This window comes from Aptenodytes forsteri, unplaced genomic scaffold (genome assembly GCF_000699145.1).
Source record: "Aptenodytes forsteri isolate BGI_AS27 unplaced genomic scaffold, ASM69914v1 Scaffold172, whole genome shotgun sequence".
Classification (NCBI taxonomy): Eukaryota; Metazoa; Chordata; class Aves; order Sphenisciformes; family Spheniscidae; genus Aptenodytes; species Aptenodytes forsteri.
Window position 1 is genome coordinate 5,100,381 of NW_008795018.1, and position 24,460 is coordinate 5,124,840.

Genomic DNA, 24,460 nt, shown 5'->3' on the forward strand with positions numbered 1-24,460 from the left:
GGCAGGGGGGTTGGACTAGATGACCTTTAGAGGTCCCTTCCAACCCAAACTGTTCTATGATTCTATGATATAAAATTGTATCCTAAGCAGAAGAAGACAAAAACATAGATGGCATTCTTATTCAAAGAATTTGAATAATGAATTTTGAACATGAGATCACAAAGGAGTACTTAAGAATTGCAATCTGCACAGAAAAAGACTAAACTGTATTTATCATTAAATTTATAGAAGAAATATTCTATTAATGACTAAATGACAATAAAATCCATAATTAACATTTGACATAGCATTAAACATACCGTATAAAATAATCATTTCTTATCAGCAAAAGATGTTGGAGAATAGAAAGAAAATATCCTTCAGCGCTAGTGTCCTTAACTGTATTCCACACCATGTTGTACACATCATTTACTTCAGTGAAAGTGTTAAGGAGAGTAATAGCAAGGAAAAAAATATTTCAGTCAAATATTGGCTGATAACTTTTTTAAACAGAAATTATACCAGGAAAATGTCCATTATACACTTAATTTTGTTCGTGTTTCTCCTGCTGATATCAAAAGGATATTCTAGTTCAGATCTAATATCTTCTAAACGATGAGAGAATTCTATCATGTCTTCTTCCTTATGCTCATTGAACACTTTCAGCTGAATATCTAGTGCTTCATTCTTTATACATTTCAATTGCTGCAATGAAGAAACAGTAGAAAGGCTTGCAAAATTAGCGTTTCCATATGTAAATAAACATTATCTTTTTAATAACTTCAATAAGTCTGTGTTATTTTTAAGTTTAAAATTACAAGAACACGAGTTAAATATTCAAAAGGTAAACGTGGCCTCAGCTTGGCTTAACAGGTGTCTGCACAACAGTCTGTCACATGTTCTAAATCAAAGTCCTAAAATGTTGAAGAATCAGCATGAAGTTCAGAGAGCACACTGCACCTTTTCATTCTTATTTTAAGACTGATTCTCATATCTAACTGCTCATGCCCAGACTTAATAAAATGTCTTTGAGAATAATTTATTAGAACGTGTTCTCCCATTCCTCCTCTCAAGCTCAAATAGTCCAATAATTTAAATAGTAGTGCAAAGAGAAACTAGAAGACGCTTACTGGCAATATCTCTTTCAATCCACTGCGCATAAATTCATTTCTGATGTGAAGCCTAAAATCCAAGTCATCAGGAGATGTAACAAGAGCATTGATGAGCTGCATGCAAGCTACCTATAATAGAGGAAATATTAAACTATTTTATTTCTTAGATTTCAACATGCATCACAGTCAAAAAGACATAATGAACTACTAATCAGACATTACATCATGTCTAATTATGAATCTACTGTAATCTTATAATTAAGATACTTAAATTTCTTATTAGCCACATAAGCTATAAATACCAAACACTAGTTCACAAATTTCCATAAAAATGAAATATTTTCTCATTCCATTGAAACTTGTCATTTTATACAAATAGCAAGTTCCTTTAGTAAATGAACTTTAGCAGATAGTAGATACCTTGATAAGCATAATTCTCAACATATAAAAATACATGTAAATATACATTTATCTATACATATATAGAGAGAGTTAGTGACATAATAGAAATGGTAAAGGCTAAATTCTGTGTGAATAGTGGAAGACTTAATTAGAAGACAAAATGCTGATTAAACTAAATTGAGCCTGAAGAACAGAGTGGGCTTTTTTCCCTTCTTTTTAAAAATCTTCCCTCTTCAAAACATACTGAGCGTCACAGAATATTTCATGGGAACCAGTACTTCAGCTCAAAAGCAAGCATCAGGTCGACTACAGTTGACCTGATGCAATGCCTGTATCAGTCTGTCGTTAACTAGTGAGTAGTCTCTCTTCTGAAGAATCAAGAGAATCATCTTGAAGACCCATAGCCAGGAGCAGCAGGAATTCACTGTCCAGATTCACGAGCCTTTAGAACAATAGCAACTTATTATTAATCAGAATTAAGGATGACAACAGCCATTATTTCCTTTTTTTACCCTCTTCATTGTTTGCACATCTTGCTTCAATGCACAGGAAATATGTTATTCATGTATTTCCAGCATTTTAAGGAGTTTTTAAAAGCACAAGTCAATTAGAATATGTCTTCTAGCCTAATCTACTATGTAAACAAGTAAAGCAATCTGGTTCAAATACTTTCTCTGTTGTAGAGCCTTTTATCACCTAGAAAATGATGATGTACTATGCCATGGTCAGGCAAAAGGTGATACGGGGAACATACTGTATCAGTCATCTTCAAAGTACGTATAATTCCAAGTACTGAATTTACATATGGTGACCAGAAGAACTGGGTGGCCGAGCTACTTTGATATAGACTGTAAGAAATAACATCACCCATTAGGTTTCCAAGAGGAACATCCTAAGATTCAACGATAACACAGACTACAACCGTGATCCTACGTTTATCCTACCGCAAGGAATGTAAGTATGAAAGTAGTTTTATATATTATTTTAGCTGAACTGTTATGGGGGTGCATGGCAGTCAGCATAATTTAGGCCTACTTGACAGCAATGTTTGCAGTTGTAGATGAACTTTAATTAACACTATAGGAGAAGGGAATAGCTTAGTTATGAGAACAGAGATATAACAAGTGTAAACAACCTGTTAATCAACGTGAGACCTGTGACTTTGTTGAGAAACTCAAGTCAAGCAGACTGTGAGCTCCAGCACGTTGTTAGGGACCAAGTGTTAGAATGACCCAATTAAGCATCAGGCATTCTCCACCCAATCCCATAAACGATGGTATTTGGAGTCACTTGGAGAGAGAACCCCAAGGGCCCCACAACTCTAAGTCAGGAGTTGGGACCATCTCTCCAACTTCCGGAGATGCCTGAGAGGACAAGGATGCTCAAGGGAGGATGCCATGGCATGGCGTGGTTGGAACCACTGTACTAACCCATCCGACACCTCTCCTGAAGAAAAGCTGCCATGACAGCATCTTTTCTTATATTACTCCGTCATACAACATACCTTGCATCAACAATAACTTTAAAACAGTAATAGGAGGAGGGAACAAGCTTTGCTCCTTCTTCTTACTTGAACGAAGAGCTGAAATTAAGTTCTATTCCCTCAGAACTTCTATGAAACTCAGTACATGCAAATACCTAAGTCTGCATAATAATAAAAAACTATTGCTTTTATTTTATTGACATCAATAGGACAAAGCACACTAAATTCAATTATTTAAGTCAACTGAATAAAAATGTTAAGATAGACTTCTGTAACTTACTCCAGTCTTAGACAATAACTAATCAAGTTATGACATCTAAAGAAAATAAAACACCACCAGTGGGGGGGAAATTAAAAAAAAAAAATTCAAAACTTCAGCTGATCGAATATGAAGCTGTATTAAAGCAGAACAAAAAAAATAAAAAAAAAGTTTGAGGGACAACTTGCAAAAAGCATCTATGATTAACACATCTTTTTCCTCAAGGTAACAAAACAAGACAACCAGAGAATCTGTAGGGTCAGTAAAAGATCACAGTGAAAAGGAGTACCCAAAGAAAACAAAGGCCACAGCAACACTTCATCAAATGTTCTACTGGTGTGCGAAAGGAGTTCCCAAAGCATAACAGAGACACAAACAGGTTCAGCGGTTGGCAGAAGAACTTACAAAACAAAGCCAACAATGAGACATCACAAAATAGTATTCACCCAAAAGTTTTGAAGAAAATTTAAGACAAAGTAACTTTACTTGCTATTGCATTTAAGTTCTTACTGAAAAGCACATTGACATCCAAGAAAAGGAAGATGGCAGAAATTATATTTTTATTTACAAGGAGGATCGGGACAAGATTTTCAGGAAGATCTGGACAACTACAGACTGGTAAGCTTGACTTTTCTACAGTGCAAACATATTGAAAGTATAATAGAGAACAAAATTAATGAGTAACATGAAAAAAATACAACATGAATAAATGAACAGTACAAATAAATGCAACATGGCTGTATAAAGCAAAATCCTGTTTCACAAACCCATGAAAGTTGTTGAAAGGCTCAAGGAGCAGGCAACAATGCTCTGATTGGCCTAAGTCTGGACTTCAAAAAATAAAAATTTTGTAAAATTTCAAAACCGTTTAAACAAATTTAGAAAACAGTATGTTAAGTAGCCAAATTCCAAAACACTATAGAAGACTATTAAAGTTGATCTTTAGAAGTTTGGGTTTTTTAAAAAAAGCTTTTAGGGCTGAAACATTATTTGGCTGTATTAAGGTTTGTTGAAGTAATGTTTCCTTGCTGCTTTTTTTTTTTCCTTACTGTAAGTCCATCTTTTTATTTTATGCTAGCAAAGCATGTAACGTAAAAAAATTAATAAAAATATTAATAAAAAATAAACCACATATAAGGCTAGAAACTGCAAGGCAATGAAAGCCTGTTCACGTCCTTTCTCCATATTCTTTACAGTGAAATCAATTACACCATCACCTAATGAGTAACAATAAAAAACCTACACATATTAAAGAGGAATATACCTATGGTGTGTTTTCTTTCAGAAAGGTACTAGCACTACATTACTAGCAGTCAATTTTAAAAGAACTCAGTTAAATAGGAATATAGGTAACAGGACCACAACCTTAACCATTCCGTCTTAAATAAAATATGTTCCCTTGAGAAAGATCTTTCAGATTTGGGGCTTCTTTAAAGTTATAAATAAGAAACAACCCTCAGTTATTCTTCTCTGAACAACCCACTTGGAAAGCTTCTAAATTGATAACAATTTGGGGCTTTAACTGTCACGGTGGATTCTTCATCTTTGTAGTGCCCATCAGAACTATTCTTATGACACTTCTCCTCCCTGAAAACTGTTATTCCTCTAATTTTATGCAATACGATTCTGTACATATGTCTACAGTATTTTAGAAACCTAAAGGAAAATATGACTTAATTAACTTATCATTTGTTTTCTTCAAATAAATCCAAACAAATCCTCTGTATTACTCCTGAAGCCTGTTTCTGTGCATGTACTGTTTCTAAGAGTTATTGTAATACTTGTTTGTTTGTTACTGCCGAAGCATCACTCTACACTAGGTAACAAAAAGTGGTGCTAACCCCCAAAAAGGAAACTATGAATACCAGAAGATAAATAAAAAGAAAATCCTTCGATTTACCTACATCCAAACCCCATACAATAATAATATTTAAAAACCACCTCAGCTTCCCAGTCCACTTTTCAAAAGTGGACTGAGTAAAACCCTCCAGTAATTGTCTTAACAGCACCCAACAGAGAAGAAATTAGGACTCTCCTGTTGCACAACCAAGTATTTTTTGACACTGAAAAAGCTCTTCATACTCAATATTTGTCTGTTATGTCCTTTAAAATCTTGTTCAGAACACGTGGCCTTGTAGCCCAGTTATTTTTGCTAGTAACAGGCTACAGGCTTTGTATTAAGCTAACACCACATGCTTCCAGACTTGTCAGGCTTTATTGAGACTTGGCTTGCCTGCCTGGAGCTCTGTTTTGGTTTATTTAGCTGCAACAGGATTTCTCTAGTAACAGAATGACTACCACCCCACTAGCTTTCGATTTTGCTTAGCCTTGCACAAGCTTGTGGCACAAAGTTTACTGTTACATACATTTCTATAACTAGCAGATAGCAATACGACCCTAAATAAAATGCAGCATATAAAAGTAGAAGCATGGGATGTGAGCAGAGATGTGTTAGCAATACTGAGAGTAATTTGATTAGACCATTAAGACTTCATTTAGACTAACAATTTCTTGGCTTTGAATATAAGGTGTATTCCTTAGGCCCACAAATTGCACAAGTTGCAGTGTCACAACGTGGTGGAGAATCTGATCAGCCTCATCTGTAATTTGGATGCAACAAATGGTAGAAAATGCAGGCAACCAAAACAGTTAAAATTTAGTGCAACAATACCTTAACAGAATATATTCTCTTATTATCTAAGTATGGGCTGTATTTTTTATTCTTAAACCTTTTTGTATTTGTTTTGGTATAGGTCCACTTTACCAAACCATCCACTTTATCAGTATTTGTATTTTTCTTCAGCAGCCGTGACAAAAATTTTTACTTCCCCTAATTTTGAGCTTATTTAGTTGAAACCTGTTATACCATCACCAATTTATCCCTCTGGAGTACCGAGTCTTTCATTCAATTGCATTTTCTTGATTCAATTAGCTCTGCCATTCAAAACCAGTAATTCAGTGCATTGACAGATGCCACTCAACACCTGTACTCCTGTTAACATCAGTGAGGCATTTCAATGATTGTAGACTTCATTGGACACCACTATCATACAGTCAGTAATAAAGTACAGTACTGCAAGGTTACATTTACATTTGCAATAAAGTCAAACTCCATGTTGTTTGATTACATCAGAATTTTAACCTTTGTCATTGTTATCAGCAGTTTAAAACACAGTATATTTTCATGCAAAACTTTATGTAAATGGACTGCTAAGCAAGGAATCAGCATTTATCACACTTGATTTAAACTATCAATGAAGAGGCAATCAGAGACTGAACAAAGTATGCTACTGTGAAAATCCTGATCAAGAGCAAACTACAGTTTTATCTTTGAGATAGCAATGCAATTTAAATTAAAGGACGTCTACAGGTGTAATTGCTGCCAAAAAAAAAAAAAGGTATTTTCTTTTAATTTGCCAAATCAACAAGGTATACATGCACATGTGCTATTCAAATAGAACAGAGACAAGACACGACAATGAAAAGCAAGAAACACATCAGTAAAAAGTACTGTTATTCTAGTACTTTAGTCAAATTTGATCAAGTGGGAATTTGATTGCAGTTCATAACCAGAATATATTTTAGCTTTCCTGGAATAAACAAGACAAAGATCTACTGAATTATATCAGCAAATTATTTCTACAGGAATACAAAGACAAAGTAATAGTGAAAGTTCCAAACAGAAGTCTACAAAAAGCAGAATGAGAAAAGGTTACACAAGAGGAAGCAAACACAAATCTAAGCAAGGCATTGCATAGACTTCTACCTTTGAGTAATTTGCTTCATGAAAACTTAAAAAAAAAATTAAAAAAATTTAAAAAGACTAATGATAAAGACAACAGCAAGAACCTGTTACTAGATCACATTTAAAACATGCTCCAAATGAAACTATAATTCAATACCTAGCAGTTAGCATATAATATTTAAATCACACATGATTGCAATAATTTGAAATTCATTCATTCACTTCGAAGTAGATTGCAGCAAGATAGATCTGTTTAGCAAACTTAAAATCTGTAAGGAAAATTAAATTTTAATTAATTAGTGTTAAATTCTATCAAGAAGAGAAACAAGCTTGTGAACACTTTAGTAACACTGTAGTCTGGAAAGTTAGGTTTTGGGGGAATATGCCAAAACCAAGAGAAAGAGAAAAACATCCCTCGGAAGCTTGATGAACAGCATCCAAGTGGCTTATTAAAAGGCAGTTTTAACCAATAATCCAGGGAAGATTCAAGAGCAACTTTTTGCTATCCTAAACTTTGCAGTTGGAAAAACAATATATTAATATTACCCTATGTTTGACAGTAAGTCAATTAAAAAAACGTAGCAAGCTTAGTTCATTTAGTGTCTGCGTAAGGCACAGGGATAAACTCAAACAGAATTCTCAAGAGTTTTCCAAGACAACACTGTTCAAGCTTCAGATACCTGTATTTAGATGCCTATATGTAGACAGATATCTATATGTAGCTACATGCATAGCTAAACTCCCATTCTTGTTAAACAGTAGCCTACTAGATTCTTCTTTAAAGCTCTTCTTTAAGATTCTAGATTCTAAAAGATCTTCTTTATGACACACATGGAGTGACCAGGGCACTCTAGGATCCATTGTCTTTACTGACTAGGGACCCAATTCATCAGCTTAAACATGAACACATAGTATACAGAGTACCATTACACATAGTATACAGAGCACCATTACAGCTGCTTCAGTGTGTCCCATCCGGTTTACAAATGCCAATCCAGAAGGGTAAGAATCTCCTAAAGGAACCACGTCATAGAATCATAGAATCATTGAGGTTGGAAAAGACCTCTAAGATCATCGAGTCCAACCGTCAACCCAACCCCACCATGCCCACTAAACCATGTCCCTAAGTGCCTCATCTACTCGTCTTTTAAATACTTCCAGGGATGGGGACTCCACCACTTCCCTGGGCAGCCTGTTCCAATGTTTCCCCCCTCTTTCAGTAAAGACATTTTTCCTTACATCCAATCTAAACCTCCCCTGGCGCAACTTGAGGCCATTTCCTCTCGTCCTGTCACTAGTTACTTGGGAGAAGAGACCAACACCCACCTCGCTACAACCTCCTTTCAGGTAGTTGTAGAGAGCGATGAGGTCTCCCCTCAGCCTCCTTTTCTCCAGGCTAAACAACCCCAGTTCCCTCATATCTATATTCATGTCATATCTACAAAGGCATCTGAAATGACATTTGAAGTTCACACATGGGCAACTAAATTGCACCTTGGATTTCCATTGGTTACATGAGAGTTTAGACTAGCTCAAATGCTTGATGGGTTGGCTTACTTGCAGACTAAATCCTATTCAGAGTCTTACATTGCTAAAGAGAAAGATCTGCCACTTAGGAAGCTCATTTGTTCCCAGTCTACAAAGTTTCAATTAAGTCTGGTATTTTACCTCCATCTGTGTCTATTTGTTTAGGAAGAAAGTCTCAACCACAAAAATGTCTCAGAAAAACAAGAAGTCTGTCTTTTTTTTTTTAAATTACAAAGATAGAGGTATGTGGCTTTTGTTTAAAAATACCAGATTATGACTTTCTCAACTTAAAGTAGTGCTAAATCTGTTTAACAACATGCTTAAAGAATTCTGAACATTCAAATACAGATTGGTATTTAGAATTATTAAATTACCAGAAAGCACTGCTGACGTCAGATCTAACAATAGTCTAACAATGAGTTTGTTCCCTGCTTCTAGAGTGTGGCTACTAATGAAAGAAATGCAGTAGAAATAACAGATATGGTAATTTCTTCCACAAAAAAAGACTCTCCGGTCTCTAATGCTGCTAATAAAGAGTCAGACCAAAGAGAAAACAGAGTCCAAACAGTTGAAACAACTTCTTAAGGGAGAAAGGAAGCTACAGATAAGTAATTCTTTTCAAGTGCTTGTCTCTACATGCATTCATACTACACACAATTCCAAGGAGTATCCGCCCATAATTATTTGCCTTCAATGTTCCTAAATAAGCAAAAAATGAAGAACAACTATCCCAAATGTAACATCATTCCTTGACAATTCTCAAAGTACGTAACACTTAAGTAAAATGCCTGTGATGCTCCAGTTGATAACTCTATAAATGTCAACTCTTGGAACACAGAACAATCAGTCACTGCTTGCACTCCAGATGAGTGGGCCCTAACTGCATTGTTTTACACTCAATTACCTTGGATAAGATTCTGTAGACAGACTGACAGCCTTCTGAATTTTCAGCCATGGACACAAGGTGGGAAAGCTGTGTCCATATCAAAAAAGATGCCTCATCTTCAATAAATGAAGAGGTACTTCTGCTGAGGTAGTATGAGGTTTCATCAAGATAGGTAAATTAGCTTCCTAGGAAGGCAGAAGTCATTGTGAGCAAAACATTCTGGGCAAATGGTCTATATCTAAAACGAATTCATGAAGAGTTGTAGATTCTGTAGGTGGAGATATTTTGTCAGTCTGCCCTTGAGAAGATGCCTGAAGAAGTGAAATTATTTTAGGCTCTAACAGCAAAAGGCATATGGTAATACACAGCTCTCTGGTGTACCTTCTAAAATTTTGTTGTGGTGCTGAGGACTGCAATTTCTAAGTACTCTTTCCTGAAAGGCACCTCTAACGCAAACAGTAATTACATCTTGAGAGTATCCTGCTGTTTACAACAGGCATGCAGTAAAGGCATGTAGAGGCACTTTCCTTTCTTCAGGGAAAAGCCAAAAGCAAATCTTTCACTTCACCTGGCAGTCTGGTTAGATGGTCCCTTCCCTTCTTCATCTCTAAAGAACTGCAGCTAAGTATAGTCCACCATGTTAGTCTTCAGAGGGCTTTCGGGTCTGCGAGTATATTCCATCTGGAATGCTTTTAAGGCCCTGCTGCCATATGGTTGGAAATCTACAATACTTGACTGCATGTTTATCTAAGGGATGGGCATATATTGATGGTTGCACACACATTATTTTTGGTAGGGAAGAACTTTGCATGGGTGATGATACAGTTCACCTGGAATGTCAAAATTTTGAATGCTTTCCTCCATGAGGAACTAGACCAATCAGATCAGATATATTCTGCTAAGTGAGAAGTTACAGCTTGAAATTCTAATCCCCTGTGATTCTAACCAGTGATGTCTATCAAGTTACAGGATGCATTTTCTGAGGATTCCACAGTCTGTACTTCAAACTTGCATCTTCCCCAGTTGACGACGAGACAGAATATACCTGGTCCTTTTCTGGTGGAAAATGTCAGGTACATCTCAGTAGCTCTGAGCAGCTTTTTCCTTGCATAGACAAGACAATCAATACTAATTATGGGGTAAGTATCATCTTACATCGTATCTTGCCCATTTCAATAAGAGGAACCGCAGTAAGATTTTCTACTTCACTTTTCTCACTCTTACTGCAAGTATGCATTTGTAGAAAAGTCTGTAAAGAAGATGCATATTTAGTTAAATTCTGCTTGCCAGTATTAAACTGGCTGTAAATTCGGCTTTGGTACAGACACTATATTGATGTTCGTCAATTATTTACCCTTGCTAAAGACAAAAAATTCTTAGTAATGACTTTGAGATGTACCAGCCACATGCATGTACATTTACATCGATCTTAAATATTATCAGTCTCTACATTTAGATAAGGTGAGCTTTGCTCTGATTCATCCTATTACATACGCAATTATGAAAAGGACCTCATTAGCACAGAACAACCAAGAATCACCAAGTGATTCAGCTAACCAAAATATCACAGACTGTACCATCTCACATTCTCATATTACTAGATGAAAAAGAAAGATGAAATGGTATTCCCTGACAACTAAAAATACTGAGAGGGTAATGCTACTGATGAATAGGTAAGACCTTTTACTTTGTCACAAAAACACTTCTCCTAGGACAGGCATAAAGCACCTGCAGGTTTCCACAGGGATGATCTGTGCTCATTTTTCAGGAACTTAACTGGAAAAGGAAGAATTGCACCTTTGCTTCAACTTTGCACCTCTTCTTGGTTCAACTGGAAAATTAGAAGGTGCTGGCATCTGCAACTAGAACTGCACAGAAGAACAACAGCACCCTTCCATTAGTTAAACTGCCTGCTTGAGGAACAGTGATGAAAGATGATGATTAGAGAGTAGAAGCATTCATTTGATTCGACAAGAAGAATGAGAAGAACTGGGCAACACACAATTATTAGTTGTTGTCATCATTGTCTTAAATACATAAAAATGGGTTGTGTCAGAAGAGCTGTATTTCCTGCCTCCGTGAATTCAACAACCAAAGTATTAGACTTTTTCAGTTGTCGTCATAAATATACAAGGAACCAGATTGCCTCACATGCATTTTCTTGAGCACAGGCTTAAGGTGTTAAACTACATTTACTTTAACCAGAAGCTCAATATTACTCCTGGTTGTACTTATATTCTCAAACTACGATCACCGATCTTGTCTTAAACCAAAAACATTTAAGTATGCTTTCCATAATTTTGGATTTTATGAAAGATAAAAGGGATAATATCCTTTGCTTTCAACAAATGCAAAAAAGGAGATACATGGAGCTTTCACTAAAATACAAAAAACATCATACTGAGGCTTTTTATATATTCAGCCTTCAAGTAACAGAAATGTTAGTCAATTCAGAATTGAAAAGGTCAGTTGTTAATGTCAAATTGAACTGCCACAAAGCAAGCCTACATACATCAAGCAGATAATCAAGGCAAGTATGCCAAGTAACTGACAACTGTAAACTTTTGTCTCATTAAAACACTGTCAAAATAACCACCAGGTCAATGTCATTGTTATAAAAGTTTACAACCGATTCACATGAGGAACCTTGATTTTTCTGGTCTTAAAAAAAAAAAAAGAAATCTAGCAACCATTTGTGGAGTCTGAAAAAGAAAAAATGCCTTTTAGCGACAAGAACATGTTCAAATGGAATTTAACTCAAAAAAAAGAAAACTTTCATTAAAGTTTCCATGTCTACATAAGATACAGCAAATGAAACAGCAAAATGTTACCTATTTTCAGGAACTTTACAGTAACACTCTCAGTAAAGCCAAATTAATATATTTAGCTTAAATATTGCAATTGTAACATTTAGAGTAAATTCTCAGTTTTAAAAATGTTCCTATCTTCTATATCAGAGAATAACAAAATACTAAATGGAGGTATAGCACAATCATGAGAAGGCATAACTACTAAAAAAGTACTTGTTTAATACCTAAAGGGTAGTCCTAGAAAAATAAAAGTTGTTACTGCACAGTTAACAAATCAGCTGAAGTCTTCTGCACCGATTTGGTTATCTCATCAGTGGTATCTCACTAATGCAGTTGAGCATCACTGTAAATAGTGAGTATGAAAGCGCTTACGTTTATAAGAAAGATCTAACTGGTAAGAAATAATCAACTATGACCTGTTTTTCCCTGCATATCAACTGTCTCAACTGCCATTAATATTGGTATCTACCTATTTCTTAAAGGGGCTGTAAGGGACGAGGCCCAAGTGACTGTGCTGTGAGCACAGACAATGCCCCAAAAGAAAGCTCCAGAAGCCAGCCACGGGGAGGGGCCCAGTGTCACTCCCCTTGACTGACTAATGTCCTAACCACTCCTGAAACTGGGGTGAGAGAATATTCTAGAAACCTTGGACTGGAGCCAATAAATAGGGGCACACACAAACCTCCTCGGGGTGCTCTCCACACCGACACCCCCTGTTGGCAGGTCTGACAGTGGATCCAGGATTGGTGATCTCTCTCTCTCTTGCTTCCCAGCTCTCCCCCCCGCCCCCTTCTCGTTCTTTGCCCTTGATGCTGCTAAGTAACACAAGGCCTACCTCAACTTCTCATAAAGCCGCTTAGCTTATGTGACATATTAATACACAGAGGGTTGATGCTTATAGAGTGTTCGTTCCATTAAAGTTGATGTTCATGTATGGACCTTGAGTGTTACCTCACCTTAATCCACACCAAGGGGATTTGCGGACCTTAGTCACTCTCCCCTTCTCGTAGGTAGGATGTGACAGGGGCCACTTACCAACAACTGTTCACAAGGGATTATAATTTCTGAAGCCTATTCCCAAATAGTGATCCAAAAGAGCTACTATCTGTTCACCTTCAGTTTAATCTGCAAGACATATTTATAGATTTAGAGAGGCCCTTATAAATTTATTTGATTTTTAAAAAGGGGGAAATAGGTGAAATGCCCATTTGGCTACCCATCATGGGTAAAGAGAGAAGTACATAGGATTAATTTAATTTACCTGCTGCTTCAAATAAAGTAAGAGGCTGCTTTTAAGGCAGTTTTCATGTGCTTTTTGAACTGTATAGAAAAAGGGAGTTATAGATAGCTTTTTTCCCTTATTAAATCTACACACATGCAAATATATGCAACTCCTGAAAATTCAGGATCACATTTGGAAGCCTGACACTCAAATTGTTGTTAATTTCAGGACTCTGAATACCTATAACCTAGTAAAGAATAGTCAGACAAGTACTGCTCGCTCTTAATAATTAAAATTTAGGCATCTCATTTAAGTGCTGTGATGGACCTGGAAGTTCTCAAACCCTTATATGCTCTATAGAGAATACAGGCTCTTAAATTCTCTTAAGTTAGATACAATATCCTGAAATTAGAAAATATAATTTCCATGATCTAAAGCATTTCTCCCTACCGAATCGAACTTGAGATTCGTCTTTTACCATTTTTGTAATATTCACAAAGAATTACAATTATGAACTGTGTTCAGTTCAACTAAGTTACACGAAAATCAATATAAGTTAATATTTACACTGTTAGACCAATGACTTATCATGATCATTCAAATGCACTATAATATTTTGTGTCTTTCTGTGGTAAACTCTACATCCAACTGAAGCAACTTGAAAATTGAAAATAAAGGTGAAAGATTTCTGGTGAAAGATTTCTTCCCTCAGACTGTCTGGGTGCAATTTTATGAAACCATAAAGTGGGCATGAGGGACAGATTTCCTGCTGATTTAAAAATTAATTATAAAAAGCAGTTGCCTAAAAACTTGCTTTTCTTACTATATTAATCTTTAAGTTTCAGCAAATAGCGACAGAAGTGAGATAATCTTTTTGCATCTGAATATAGGACTCATGCTTTATTTTAAAAGGCGGTATAAATTTAACTCTCAAAGTCTAAGATTCGGGTAAATAGAAACCAGCAAAATAACCTGCAACACCCCAGTGTTTCTCAACACTGAATCTTCCCATGATGCATTTTAAAAGATAACATTATAAACAACATTTCAAAATTTGACCCTTATTTGAAACCATATCCCTCCTCCTTTTTATTGTAATGACTTGTTCAATATAGAAAAATAAGTAATTTTATTTTCACTTGTTGCAGAAGTTTGTGAAAAATATTTGCTTACTTGCAGCTGAACTGAGTTATCCTGAAGACCTTCTACAATAGGAGAGAATCTATCAACATTCCTTTCCTCTGCTGCTGCTGTTACAGCTTCCAAAATTTTTTCAAGGCTATAAGAAAAGCAAAGCATTTCACTCGAGAGATATTTAACCTTGCTGTTCATTTGTTATCTGAAGAGCCACGTTGCCAAAGTATTCACCTGCCTCCATTTCTTGCATACAAATTTAGGAGGTTTAAGCATTGCTTGTTTCCTTTGGAGACTTTTGTAGCCAAAGAATGACTTACCGGATTACAACGGTTAAGGTGCCTTAAAAGTAATGCTAAAAAATTTTAAGCAAAAGAATGGCTGCATAGCTACTTCCATCTAACCAGTACATCCACATGTCAAAAAGAAAACTCTTATTGATATGACCATAATAAAAATCACAGACAAAGGTATTCTGAAAACTGACAATATAGTACAGATATTACTTTCAAACCTACGTTGAAAATTTTAGCATTTCATTCAGGTATAACTATAATTTTGGATATCGTAAAATTACCATACTATTTCTGGCTAAACACAGCACTTACATGTTTTCCTCTCCAACAATGCACATTGCAGAAAGGAGTTTAACTATATCCGTCATCATGTTAGTTTGCTTGGGATCAATTGCTTTGATCAGCAACAAAAGGCTTCTCTCTTCTCCCAAAATTCTTTCCAATCCATACTAAACAACAGAAAAACAGTTGTAAGGAGAGTTGGAGGGAATCCAAATGACTATCGAATATCTAGTAAAAGACAGCGACAGTTCCCTCAAGTAAGTATTTCAAATTACATTTAAGTCTGTCAAATACTTAATTAAAAAAATTAAGTGAGAGAAAAGTCCAAAATGGGTCAGCTTATTCTGTAATAAGGGCATACATCAGCATCAAAAGTTTACACTATTCTCCCAAGTATATTTCCACAGAGAGGAAGTGGCAGCAGAAAGAACTTCAAAGCACACCTGACCAACACAACACTTCTCCAAATTGCACAGGCTTATACCCGCTGATCATATACATTATCTGATTGAACTGCAGTAATTGAGATTTCCAGATTAAAATAAATCCCATACCTTATTATTCATGAAGTTTCTCAAACACTGTATAACCTTATGCTGACTCCTCTTCACAACTTTGTCCTGGCTGAATAAATAAAAAATTTAGCGTAATTAAATGCTGTTTACATATTAAGAAAAGCTGGCAATTTTATATGAAGTCATCCTTACTTTTTCATCTCAACCAATCTTTCCAAAACATCCAACAGCAGCCCCAGACCTTCTCGGCCAAAGTTTTCAACCCAGCTAGGGAGAAAGAAAAAAAGACATTAAAAAAATTGACATTTCAAAGAATAATTACAATGAATGAAAATTGTCAGCATAAATAAAAGCAGTATAACTGGATCATTTTAAAACCCAAAATCGACTCTTTACTCAATAGAAGATCAAGAAGCATTCCATTCACTGACGTAATTAGATAACCTTAAATTATGAAAGATTAAAAGAATTACAGTAGCCATTAAATTCAGTGATTTTAATTTTTAAATTAACAATTATACATTCCTTGGCACAGAACCGTAATTAAAAAACCCTTGCAAAGGAAGGGAAGAAAAACAACAGTTTCTACTACACACTGTTCTAGGGTCTCCTGGAAAGGTCAGAATCTAACTGTAAATGGCACAGAAGGAAGGAAAAGCCTAAAGGAATTGCAAGCGTGGCTGCCTGAGATATTAATCCATACAAATATCTCCAAGTGAACACAACAAAAATTTAAAATTTCAGCTATTGCCAAAGCTGTCTTTTGGTAAGGTTAAAACTGGGCATGTTGTTTCTACATGAGAGAGCTGCTTCACAGTCCTGTTTACTATTGCTCAAAACCCCTTGATATCAAATACAAGTAACTGTATGACTGACAGCAGTACTGCAGCCATCCCTTTGATAATAGCTGTTGGTCTTGCTGAAACTATTATGTTTGATCAATTACCTAACCCTAAAGTTCATGGACAACACTGTCATTCATAGTCATATAACAGAAGGAGTATTTTGCTCTTTAGACTTCATTGTCTGTGTAAGGCACAGATATTTTAAACTTCTAACTTCTAACAAAAACCCACTGGAGGAAGGAGAAGTTGGCTGCAGAGGCAACAAAAATACATATGCAAGCAGAGAGACTGCAGAGACTATTTACTCAGGAAATTCCTTTTATAAAGGGTGAAGTTATAATATTCAATTATAGAATGAATTCACAAGTACCCGAATACTCTTCTGTTTCCGTAAGAGGCAGGAATATTTCCTGACACTTTTAGTCAACTTTCCATGCTACTGCCATAAGACAAGTCCTTGGATCTCTTATTATTGTCTTTGGCCAACAAGACAAAATTACTTCATAATGGGCATCTCTTCCATACTTTTTCCACTTTTAAATTAGCGTATTACTTGTATCTATTAACTGATGACAAAAACATCTCTATTTAGAACAGATACAGTTAGCATGATGAAGATGTAATACTTTTCACCATCATCATCAAAACATGGATTCTGTTGTGGGTGTAGTACCAATAGTTTCTGTGCATTCTTTAAATTACTACTTAAAAAAATCTTAGGCTGAGGAAATCCCTTGTCATGTATTAACAAAATAAGTCTTTTACATAAAAAGGAAGCATCCATTTTACAACATCAGAAGTTCAACATCAAGACATTGATAGAATTAGTAAAAAAATTATAACGTTCACTTTACTTGCATTATAGTCTCTCCATTGTTTTCTTTGTTTTGTCTACTTACACACCATTGCACACAATAGGTAAAATTTATTTATCACCACTTTTGAATAGTAACCAGACTATTTAGATACTCCTATAATGGTGGGACCTTACTAGTGACAAATAATAAGCTGTTCTGTTGGAAATAACACAAGGGAGATGCAAGAGCTCTTTTGAAATACATAGTACTTCTAATCCCATCATAGGATGGGATTAAACAGTTCTTCATATCTGCTAAGACACAGAACTGTAATGGACTTAAAATTATAGGAAGAGAGAACCAGATCAGATGTTTTTATATGTTTTTCCCCTAAAAGTAAGTATACATGAAAATAGATTTTCTCTTTCCTGGATGGGTGCTTTGTTCTGAAAGAGATTAGGCAAATAACTGTCAATTATTTTTGGTATAACTGGCCATATTTGACCTAAAGATGATCCTACTAGACATTTCTTGGCACATTTTGCATTAGACAGAATTGTGTGCAGCCACTTTGTCATACATCCAGCAGCTGAGGACGCTGAGAATGATCAAGTGCCTAAAATACTGTTGCATTATTACAGCCCTTTCCTCTGCTTCCACAAAGAACAAAGATTACTTATACCATCCAGAGCAAACACTCAGCTTTTTGTCAGTCTGACAAAATACCAAGCTACCAGTGCCCTTCTTTTCCCTTTATTAAAAATGTCCTCTTAATGAAAAGAGCTAAATCTGCTGCAATTATTACACAAAAGAAGAAGAATAGGTTGTAAATAATTAGTAATCTTAAATACTATGTACAGCTAGATCACTGAACCACTTTTGATGAATTGTGTTGGCAGCTATGAGGTAAAAACACCTCATTTATTTACCTGAAGAATAGTGCCCAAGATCAGTGGATACATTTTCCTGTTGAGGCTTTCTTTTTATACTGATGGAAAATAAATACTACTTTTTGCACTAAGCCATAGATTTTAATACATTTTTCTAAGTACCAAGATCAAACTACTCAATATCACTTGATTCAGATTTTCTCTGTGAACTAAAAATACATTTTACAAAAAGAACTAATTGAAAACAATATTGTAGAACCAGTTCTTGCATTAAAAACTGAAATGTCAACAAGATTAAAAAGTTTATTAAAGCGTAGTAATTGGAAAAACAGCAAAAAACCCTACATTATATATCATTATTACAGCCCTTTCCTCTGCTTCCACAAAGAACAAAGATTACTTATACCATCCAGAGCAAACACTCAGCTTTTTGTCAGTCTGACAAAATACCAAGCTACCAGTGCCCTTCTTTTCAATTTATTAAAAATGTCCTCTTAATGAAAAGAGCTAAATCTGCTGCAATTATTACACAAAAGAAGAAGAAATAGTTGTAGATAACTAGTTATCTGTAATACTATGTACAGCTAGATCACTGAACCACTTTTGATGAATTGTGTTGGCAGCTATGAGGTAAAAACACCTCATTTATTTACCTGAAGAATAGTGCCCAAGATCAGTGGATACATTTTCCTGTTGAGGCTTTCTTTTTATACTGATGGAAAATAAATACTACTTTTTGCACTAAGCCATAGATTTTAATACATTTTTCTAAGTACCAAGATCAAACTACTCAATATCACTTGATTCAGATTTTCTCTGTGAACTAAAAATACATTTTACAAAAACAACTAATTGAAAACAATATTGTAGAACCAGTTCTTGCATTAAAAACTGAAATGTCAACAAGATTAAAAAGTTTATTAAAGCGTAGTAATTGGAAAAACAGCAAAAAACCCTACATTATATATTGTCAAAAAGATGACAGCCCACAAACGTGAAGAATGTCAGGCTAGATCCAATCTAAATTTAATTCTCATCCTGTTAAAAAAGCATGAATTTATTCTTAGGTATTATATACACACAAAATAAAATCTTAAGGTTTCATCAGTTATTTCTCATTGTCCATATCATATGAAGCAGGAGTTAAAAATAATCATGGATTTACAGCAGCTAGACTGGAGTTCAGTATTTATGTGTCAAAGCAAGTTCTTACTCAAAGATCTGGCTGCTGATAGGAAAATCAAGGTCATCAATATTTGCATCCAATTAATATCAACTGTTGTTACTCATTAGAAAGAAGGGGACGTGGTTTAAAAATGTTTACTCCACAAATTTTTAGTATGAAGAACAGTGTGCCGCTGTTACATTTTTGCTATTTTTGTATATAAGCCCTACAGAAGAACTTAATTGTTTCCTAAGGCTGTTTAAAAATGCTCTGTTTAAGCCTAATGAGGTCTATCTTAACAGTCGTCTTCAGCACCACTCAGTACATCAGAACCTGTTTCAGAACCTGTATGTTTTATTGGTTGTGATCCTTCTTTTGATTTGTAGACTAAAATGGACAAGCAGTAGATATTTTTTTTGTGTGAAACTGCTGCCTACTTAAATACCTCTTCTCTGGTGTTTTTACAAGTCACAGTCAGTCTCCTTCCAATTCAAACCTCTCAAATTCAGACCTATTCTTAGGCCATACATCCATTAACTTTGGATTGAGTTTCACTCCAATCCAAGCATTATAGTTCTTTTACGTAACAATGAGTTTCATTCCAATCCAAGCATTATAGTTCTTTTACGTTGTCTCTTACATTCTGCTTAATGTTTCAAATTGAAGTTAAATTTTAATAAATTACGGTCAAGTTAGGACTTAGATTCAACTGTCAAATTTTCTGCCTACCACAGTTTATATTTGACTGAACAAAGTGAAAGCCAGTGTTGCAATCTAGAACTATTTGTACCAAAAACTTAAAGAAACTAATCTCTCAAAAGTATCAATGCAATACTTTGATATCAACAATGCATCATACCCTTCTAGCATGCTTTGAAGGATTGACATAAAATACGCTAAGCTTTTGAAAATGAAAACATTCGTTTTTCCATTTCTCCATGCACAAAAGCACTTGCTCTTTTCCCTGTACTCATAACATATACCTACAGATTTCTAATCCATTCTTTACTTAAAGTGAAACATTTGTGGAAAACCTACTCAGTCCAAAACTTGATAATATTTAGTTGCTGTAAAACTTCTAAGTTTCTGTACTTTGTTCTTCCAGGTAATGTTGATCACCAGACTTTTGGTATTGATCAGATGCTCTATTACAACATCATAGTCCAATTCAACTTGCATTCTCTATCAAATGTGTCAAGTATAGACCAACACTGTTCTCTCATAGCTGGCCTTCACATTCCTTACTCTGATACCATTTCTCCATCTTCCTCACCCCTTCATGTCCTATCACATTGTACTGTGCTGTCAAGCAGAACTACCACCTCACCAAGATCATGGGGTTTGCTTTGGTTTTGGTTTTTGGGGGAGGGCGATTAACTTTTCTCTTCCTGTGTGGGAAAGGGGCAAAGGGGATCACATACAAAAAGACGAAACTATACAGTCATATCAAGAACAGAGAGGAGAGATTGCTCTACACTTGTCACACATTTCATACATTTTGTATTTCTATTTCCATATGCATACTAACAAGCAACGTTTTCTTTGTTAAATCAACGTAAGCATAAATAAAAAAAATCTCTGGAGTTGTGGGTTGGTTTTTTTTTTTGTTTTGGTTTTTTTAAATAAAGAAGGGGAAGCAATACTATATCAAAAAGTAGCTTCACATTCATGGAGAAAGTATATCTTCTGTAAAACCCTCTGTCAGAAGAGCTCAGGTTAATGTAAAGCATGTTTCTTCCCATGTGAATCATTACATATTCTAAATAAGACAATCCAATTCAAAAACAAATTAATAGAAGGAAAGAAGCAAACACCCATACAGAAGGCCCACATCAACAGCTCTGCCAAGCCAGATGCAGAAAGAAGAAAGTTGTCTAATCCTTTTTAATCACGTCCCATCATAAGCATCCCCAACATTTCATTTGCATTATTTTGAACTAAACTCAAAACCGTTTCCCAAAATCATGTGTTCAACCATTGGCTTAAATAGGAACTCTAAAACAAAAGGTTGTAAATAGAGTAGGATAGAAAAAAATATTATTTAATAAAATAAAGCCAGCACACACAAATAAAGCTGCATGGATCAAATCAAAATTAAATGTAAAGATTGGTATCAGTGTTAGAGTTATGATTACTGAAGAGTTAGCCTTTTTAAAAAAAAGCATAGGTAAACTAATGTTGTGCTCTCTTCTGTATAGATAAACCCCACAGATGCAGCAAAAATTACTAGTAGGCAGCAAGGAAGAAAGCCTAAAGCACACTGGACAGGAGGAGGAGCACACAATTAAAAACATATATGTTTTCTGGCTAACAAACTTACACCAAGGTGTCTATCACCCATTATTGATCATCCTGACAAAGTGTTAAAAGATTAAAGAGTTAAGAGACTATTTCAAAAATAAAAATAGTAAAAAAACCTTTTGACTGTTTAGCACTAGAAAACAAAGCAAACTGCTCTGCACTACGCTTGGTTTACATTCTCTTAGCACTACCTTGTACAGATCAGTGAAATCTACTGAAAAATAGATCTACTGAAGATACATAATCAATGAAAAACAAGAAAAAAGGTACAATCATTCACTAATGCATATACATTCATTAACTGGAAAACCTTGGAACATGCACGTCTACCGATCCATTAATTTTAATCCATTAAGAAATACAAATATGATTAATCTTTGCAATATGTGTTAATGATGTTACCTGACAGGATTACTAGTCAAGGACACACGGAGAGATTCTAAGCAAGTGACTAGTCTTTCATCTGTTGAGCCAGATTTTAATTCCTGAATAAACTCTTGGGGTGAAATCTTCCGACTGTTCTTGAGACTTCCCTGAAATACAGAAAATAAAAGAAAGAATGTATTTTGCACATATAGAACTTAAATAGATTATTAATGGCTAACCTTCATTTCTGTTCCTTGAAAAAACAGGGGGGAAAAAAGATAATTTAGTCCTAAATTTGTAACTGTTTGTTGTCCATCTACTATATATGCTAAACGCTGACTAAATTTTTGTCAATTTATGAACAAATTCATAATCAGTAGTCAAAAGCAGCAGGCATCAAATGCAGAAATATATCATGCACACTCGGTGAAATACAATTTTTATAATGAATGGATTCTGTTTATGCATTGCAAATATCTTAATTTTCAATACTGCACAGAAGAAAAAAAAAAACCAATTCTGAGGTGCTCTGAAGAGATCACAGGGCATGTGTCCAGAAGGGTGACTGTAGTCATATGAGAATACAGCGGGAAGAACCAGCGCACCAGAAGAGTACTCAGGATGTTATTGCAGTAACTTGAGTTCTTGCAGATAACGTTGTAAAATGCTTTTCCCTTAAAGGTCCTTCAGATGAGGATTATATGAGACTGGAATTATAAAAACAGACTAGCTTTGGCTCTAAGGGCTAAAGCAAAAGAATTTCAAAAATTAAAAAAAAAAATAAAAATAAAGACGACTTCTTTAGAAACACTGAAGCTCTAAAGATAAATCCCAGCTCCTCATTTGTTGTATTTGCCATCTGTAAGAATGCAGTGCAACATAAATATGACTATTGATGCAATAACATAAGGACACTTACTCAACCTTCGGGTTTGGATTTTGCCTTGCTTTTTGGGTTTTGCTCTTTTTGGCGGGTGGGGAGGCAAATGGGGACATGGAGAACAGGGAGACCGAAAGGAAAATACAATGGCAAGTTAATGCAGCACTGGAAAAGTAGTTTTGTGCAAACAAAATATTTTCTGTTCCAAGCAATATAGGTTGAAAGACACTGACTTTGACTCATCGTTGTATCTGTGGTGTCAAATGTTGCTTAAAATAAATTCAAGATATTGACGACTCTTCTGAAGGATATATAGTATCCATTGTTTTAAACAAAGCAATGGTTATACTAAACTAATGAAGCTCTACCATTTGCAATCAAAACGGCAAATCTCAGAGGCACTGACCCTATTTTTAAGAGTATCCTCCTGCCCCCTCTTTTTTTTTTAAGTAGCAGCAAAGACAAATTCATAGACAGTGGAAAATAAGTCTACTCCACCTAATACCCATTTATGACATGAAAAAGGACAGATATATTTTCTACAGAACATATCTAAATTCCAAAAGAGAGGCATACAATGGGGTATACAACCTACATTTGACTTACTCCATTGGAAAGACTCCTTTTTTTGAGAGCAAAAGCACAACTGTTCTGTCATGTACCACTAAAGAGAGTTACTAAATAATACTCGATTATCTAGTGGCTTGCAGTGCAATAACAACTTGAAATTATCCACTGTAAATGGTGAAGCAGTCTCATTATGTTATTATACAGAGTTTCATACAGAAGATGTTTTCTCACTTTGGTAGGTCCTCCAGAAGTGTTGAAAAATATACTTTTCTCCTCCCAAAGCAGAAGATAATGAAATAGTTTCTAGCAGAGAGGTGAAGTTAAAAACTGGGTAGAGTGGTTGAAAGACCAGACTGCTGTGCTGCCATTCAGAGGGACCTCAAAAGACAGGAGAAATGGGCAGAGGAATTTCAGGGAGTTCCACAACAGGAAATGCTAAATCCTGAACCTGGGGAGGCTCATTCACCAACACGTGTTGGGGCCAACCAGCTGCAAAGTAGGTTTGTAGGAAAAAAATGGGGGTCCTGGTGGATGACAAGTTGACCATAGGGAAGTGCATCACCAGCTGGTCAAGGGAGGTGATCCTTCCCCTCAGCTCAGCGGTGGTGACACACACCTGCAGTAGTGTTCAGTTCTGGGCTCCCCAGGCCAAGAGAGACATGGACATACCGGAGAGGGTCCAGAAAGGACTGTGGACACAATTAAAGGAGCATCTGTTGTACAAGGAGAGGCTGACAGAACTAGGATTGCTTAGCCCCAAGAAGAGAAGGCTCAGAGGAACCCTATCAGACAAGACGATCTTCCAGCCTCAACCATTCTATTCTATGACTCTCTGATAAGGGAACACTGGGGGGCTACTGGGGGCTATACTACCTCTCTGCTCCAACTATATTTCCTCAGACTTGAGAAACGGATGTTCCAGATGCCAAAAAACAGACTACTGCCAGGAACCACCCTGAAAATATAGCATCTCATGCTATGTTTTGGTACACCA

At 35.6% G+C, this 24,460-nt stretch overlaps 1 protein-coding gene across 1 annotated transcript in view; it reads right to left on the reverse strand.

The window, feature by feature from the left end:
- Positions 1-24,460, reverse strand: part of DIAPH3 (diaphanous related formin 3) — a 238,925-nt gene that overhangs the window by 202,459 nt on the left and 12,006 nt on the right. The window contains 8 exon segments of the mRNA XM_009275652.2: positions 300-416; positions 566-684; positions 1,110-1,220; positions 14,599-14,704; positions 15,168-15,304; positions 15,692-15,761; positions 15,845-15,919; positions 22,053-22,183. Coding sequence (XP_009273927.1) covers positions 300-416; positions 566-684; positions 1,110-1,220; positions 14,599-14,704; positions 15,168-15,304; positions 15,692-15,761; positions 15,845-15,919; positions 22,053-22,183 — 866 coding nt within the window.